The 5,943-nt window shown below is 34.9% G+C and overlaps 1 protein-coding gene across 1 annotated transcript; it reads left to right on the top strand.

Moving 5' to 3' along the window:
• The first annotated feature begins 204 nt into the window (after positions 1–204).
• LOC138779822 (neuropeptide Y receptor type 1) lies at positions 205–2,640 on the top strand. Its single transcript, XM_069956638.1, has 2 exons — positions 205–1,047; positions 1,869–2,640. The coding sequence occupies exons 1-2, from the start codon at positions 352–354 to the stop codon at positions 2,283–2,285; spliced, it is 1,113 nt and encodes a 370-aa protein (XP_069812739.1). The 5' UTR covers positions 205–351; the 3' UTR covers positions 2,286–2,640.
• The last annotated feature ends 3,303 nt before the right edge of the window (positions 2,641–5,943 follow it).

Below are 5,943 nucleotides of genomic sequence, written 5' to 3' on the forward strand. Positions count from 1 at the left end.
ATTTTGTATATCCAATGCATTTCATTATTGTAATTTTTCCAGACACTGTTATTATATTTGTAAAATTGATATTAAAACTTTAATAAAATATGTTATAAAAAATGTGAATATTATTATGTGTTGTTTTATAAAATGCTATGTAGATAGATAAAAAGGAATATGCCAAACCTAAGTTTATTTTACATTTCATGTTTCCACAGATAAACCATAGTTGGTCACAGCTTGAATACTTTACTGATTACCTCATGCAGAATGGAACCTAGAAAAGCATATCATTTGCAGCATTGAAGCATCTGAATTTCCTTTTTTCTTTTTCTTGTCGTTGATGATATTGTGAGAACAATTTGCAAGATGAATTTTTCAACAGATTACAGTAATCAGTCAACTAATGAATCATTCTTCCCAAACATGACCAGCATTATTCCATTAGATGAAGACATAGACTGTACTTTGCCACTGGCAATAATTTTCACCCTATCTCTGGCCTATGGAGTTGTTATCATACTTGGACTCTCTGGAAATTTGGCTCTTATTATCATTATATTGAAGCAAAAAGAGATGCGCAATGTCACCAATATTCTCATTGTAAATCTCTCATTTTCTGATCTTTTAGCAACAATAATGTGTCTCCCATTTACTTTGGTTTACACCCTAATGGATCACTGGATATTTGGAGAAGTAATGTGTAAGCTGAATGAATATATTCAGTGTGTTTCAGTCACTGTTTCTATTTTTTCATTGGTCCTCATTGCTATTGAGCGCCATCAACTCATCATAAATCCTCGTGGATGGAGACCAAATAACAGACATGCTTGTGTTGGAATTACAGCAATTTGGATTGTAGCCATGGCTGGTTCTTTGCCTTTTATGATATACAATTCTTTAACAGATGAGCCGTTTCGGAATATAAGCATTGATTCCTACATTGGGAAATATGTGTGCATGCAAGAGTTCCCAAAGGAGAAGTTCAGACTTTCATATACAACTTTGCTATTTGTTGTACAGTACGTGGGACCACTCTTCTTTATTTTTGTCTGCTATACAAAGGTAACATTTTTAGATTCCTCAGATGGTCTTTTTTTGCTTATCTTTTCTTGTTTATTACTTCTTTGCTACATTTTATGCATAATCTGTTTTATTCTGCATGCAATGAACGGATCTATTATTAGCATAAATTGTATGACTCACATTTTAATGCTTTAGTCTTAGGTTGTTTTCTCTAATCCTTAAAGATGCCACCTAGGAATTTGCTACTTTTAAAATTTTATTTGTATAAAATGCCAAAAATTCTTAAAAGGGTATAAGTTTAAAAAAAAATTAAGTTATAATAAATAATAATATAAAAGGTTATACAATTTTACTTTTTCCAGGGCTAGGACTATGTGGAACTCAATGGCATCACAATGTTGCTAATGTTGTGGCAATATTGTGCAGCCATTGCAACTAGATGTAGGCATGATTTCAACATGTGATGATTACAGTATAGTCTTGGCCCTGGTGACACAGTCTTACAATTATAGTGAAAAGTATCGCGTCAGCACACTCCCCAGAGCTCACTGGGGTGCAAGGGTAAAAATTACATTTTATTTGGAAGAACAATCTATTTAACCTCTTAAGGATAAAAATCTGTCAGTGATTATATATTGGACAAATAGGTGCCTAGCTTGTTATAAAGCGCTCTGATCAGTCCTCCACCTTTGCATTGCAAGACTAAGGTTGACTCATGTTCTGAAAGTGAAGGTTCCTATTGAATTAGTTGAAGTAGAGATAAAAGCTTAAAAACATTAAGTAAACCATTTGGTACCACAGGCAAAGACGATCCTAAGCCCCATAACTAATACCGGTAAATTTCATGTTTTTCTTTATAGATATTTCTCAGATTAAAAAGACGGAACAACATGATGGACAAGATGAGAGACAATAAGTACAGATCCAGTGAAACAAAGAGAATCAATATCATGCTGTTTTCCATTGTGGTTGGATTTGCTTTATGTTGGCTGCCGTTTTTCATCTTCAACTTAGTATTTGATTGGAACCACGAGGCAATTGCGACCTGCAACCATAACTTGTTATTTCTGATTTGCCATCTGACAGCAATGATCTCTACTTGTGTTAATCCAATCTTCTACGGTTTCCTCAACAAAAACTTTCAGAGGGATCTCCAGTTCTTCTTTAATTTCTGTGACTTTAGATCTCGAGAAGATGATTATGAGACCATAGCTATGTCTACCATGCACACTGATGTTTCTAAAACATCTCTTAAACAAGCAAGCCCAATAGCATAAAATGGATGATGAAATGCCAGTATACTGGCAGTAAGTGTGTTAAAAGTATGTTCCTTTAATAAGCACAAATCCATTATATATGACTTAACTATCACCAGTCGCTTCATGAACATTTGTGTCTTTGGAACTTGTGTACACCTGCGTTGCATCTGGACTTTGGGAGTCTTTTGTATTGTTATGCCTATATCTCCCACACATTTCAGTATAAGTGGTTTTCTGTAATGACTCTTATTACCATATCTTCATACAATATAATAGCATTATATGGCTAAGTGATTTTACTTTGTTCTAGTGAGTTTGCGTGGCTTTTGGCACTAAGAACAACAAAAATACACTGATCACCCGAAACTGTGAATGTTACAATATTTTTACTTTTCACTTAAGCTTGTACGATTAATTATAACCACAGTATATCAGATGCGCTATTTACTATAATTGTTACTTTTTCATAAAAAATGTACAGAAACATACACAGGTATATTTTACACTGCGTTATTTAGGCACTTCTTTATAGATATAGGCTTGAATCTTTTTTTTCTTTTATTATACACTGCATTTATTGTAGTACCAGGGAAGACAATATTTAAGGAAGTGTGCCTTAAAGTTTATACAGTGAAAAAATTATTACTGTAGATGTGATATTTCTCCATAAAGGACTATAAAGACTATTGAAGGAAAAAATATTGTATTACTGGTTTATTTCCCATTCTTGTTGGAGGTAATTGTTTTCATAGCTGTTAAAACCTAAACAATTTTATTAAAGGGTAGGTCCATTTTATTATAACAATAAATATTAAACACCTTTGCTGCCTTGTCTTTGCTTAGTGCTCTGACTAGAAGTGTAACCAAGATTCATAAAGGTAGCATTTCTGTAGTATTAGTTAGTTTCCATACCCAAGACTGTCAGACTTGAAAATTCAACTGCATCACCCATAAAGCTGATTCTGACTTCATTCATTTGATGCATATCATTATTCCAAGCAACAAGAACAACAAATAAAGAGAAGTTAGCTGAACCATGGAAGAGCAAAATATGTAAGTGACAATTAGATAAAGATAAAGATTTAAAATTACCATTGTTTTAGATAAAGTTAATATTGCCTTGGCATTGTTTTTCTATAGATATTTTAGTTATTTTTATCCTTCTTTAGATTTGCATAAATATGGATAAAGGATGATCTTTTCTTGTGTTTCACTTAACATCCCTTCACATGGGGCGACTTTTCAAACCACCAACATGCTGCAAAGATTGAATGTTTATGTTCTTCAGGACAATCCTCACTGTCACATGACAGCTCTTTCTTGAGTCATGCACTAAGTATCAATTACCATTGTAAATATTGTTACAAGCAGCATTTACATTTACTGGTTATTGCACTGATAATAATACATGTTATATCAGCATGATCTGTGGACATCAATATTTTATTGAGTGGTGGATCAGTGGTTAGCACTGTTGCCTTTCAACAGATACACTGCAAGACAGGTACACTAGACAACTCTTAGAAAAAAAAATGTATGGGCATATTTTAATTATTAAAACATTCTTTTAAATGTTACATTTTGCCTACTATTTTTACTAGTAAAGGAAAAAGATATAGCATAACAAGAGAAATATTGCTGTACTAATATACATGTGGAGGGATCAGAGCTGATAAACAGGACTGATGGTACACACAGAAAAATAAAGTCCCATCAAACACAAATCCTAGAAAAAATCAGCAGGGCTCATAGTGAGAAGTTCAAACTTTTTTCCATACTTAAAAGTTCAGCAGGCCATTTAAGACTTGGAAAAGCAGTTCGGTTAGCAAAAAAGCTGTAGCTTCATTTGCTAATAAAAGCTGCCTCTCCCGGTCTGCTGAACTATTGAGCATGAAATAAAATTTTAACTTTTTACCACAGATTTGGTGAAAGCTGCTGAATTTTGGTAGATTATTTGGGTTTGGAGTGATTTATTAATCATGGAATGTGGTGTAGGTAGAAGCCATGGGGGGCTGCCCTTATGACTCATGGTTCAGACAGCTTGAAAGAGTTGACAGGTTCTCTTTAAGATCATAAAGAAAGGGCTGGGCCTAATAGCAAACTCTCCCCCATCCCACTGTAGGTAATCCCCCTGTTTGTTAGCCCTCTGCCTATTAGATAGCATGTGTTATCCCTCCCTCAGTTCCCCCCATGGTAGACATCTCCCCTAGTTTCCCACCGAGGAGACATCTCTACTAATATGCCCCTTGGCAGGCATCCCCCTAGTGCCCCCATTTTAGGCATCTCACCTCATATCCCTCTGTACCTAGTGCCCCCCAAAAGAGACATCTCCCCTATTATCCTACGCCCCAGTACATAGTGTCCCCCATGGTAGGCATCTCCCTTGGTTGTATAATGACAGTTCAAGAGGCCCAGTGTATTGCAGGGATGGGCCCTCTAATGTAGTGGTCCCATAGCGGCCACTATGGGAACAGTGGTAGTTATGCCCCAGGATCATGCCCCTTTTCAGACCTGACATATTTGTAGGGCCATTTTACTGTTTAACTTTGAAATCACATGTATGCTATACTATGTATCACAGTGCTATTAAAACTTCCATCTTAATACTTTACAGTATTTTTATCTTCTTCAATAAAGAGACTGGGATTTGCTGCATTTTCTATTAGACAAACATTTAAAATGTACTTTGTTTATTAGAGACAATAGATGAAGCTAAATTTATATGATATAATTGCTTACTTTCCAATTCGCAAAGGAAATGATATTTCCTGATACTGTATTTTATAAAATGGCAATACTTCTTTTAGCTATAAGTATTTAATAAATGCTCTGCACGTTCATTGCATTCATTACAGACAAACAATGCTATTATTTCATTTACAAAGCTCCACTGTCTGGATTATTGACTATGGAGAGATTTATTTTCAGAATGTGTTTGTCATTGTAACAAGCTTTAAGCACCCATATGCAAGAGATGTTTGCACTGTGCCAACAAAAAAAGCCTAATGTACTAAGTTTTCTGTATTCTAGAAAGGAAAGACTATAATTATAGGCTTACTCTTGAATTATTTATTCTACCTGATGAATAAAATTACTCTACCCAGATCATTCAACATGGGCAAACAGGACATTTAAAGTACTTGACTGGATTTATAGAGTAATATTATCCATGCAACTCTGGATAATATGCTGCCAAGCAGTAATTCATCATTTTATGGCAAGGACATAGATCATGACAAGAGCATAATCAGGAATTTTTTTTAAAGTCAAGGGAAAAGTAGAGAGAGCTTTATATTAAAAGAGTCCATGAACTAGAGCATCATATGATACACGTCATAGCTATCAAACTACATGGGACAATATACTAGTCATTGTAATGCCTGTGCAGTATTATAGATATACATTCTTGAGCTTATAGTCAGAGCTCAAAGTGGTATTCCACTGAAGAGTTACAAAGAAGCTACAATGTGGCAGATAAAGCCAGTCAGAGACTTGTTTACATCAGCTGTCTCAGAAGGGAGGGGGGAGGAGGGGGAGACAGGGACAAAGGCTAACACACAGATTTTTGTGTTTTCAGCAGAAAGCAGCAGCTAAGAACTGAGAGAAGGAGAATGAATAGATAATAAAAAATCTGGAATGAATTGTTAGTCTCACCAAGGCTGGCAACGTATCAAAA

This window comes from Dendropsophus ebraccatus, unplaced genomic scaffold (assembly GCF_027789765.1).
Source record: "Dendropsophus ebraccatus isolate aDenEbr1 unplaced genomic scaffold, aDenEbr1.pat pat_scaffold_773_ctg1, whole genome shotgun sequence".
In the NCBI taxonomy this organism is placed as follows: Eukaryota; Metazoa; Chordata; class Amphibia; order Anura; family Hylidae; genus Dendropsophus; species Dendropsophus ebraccatus.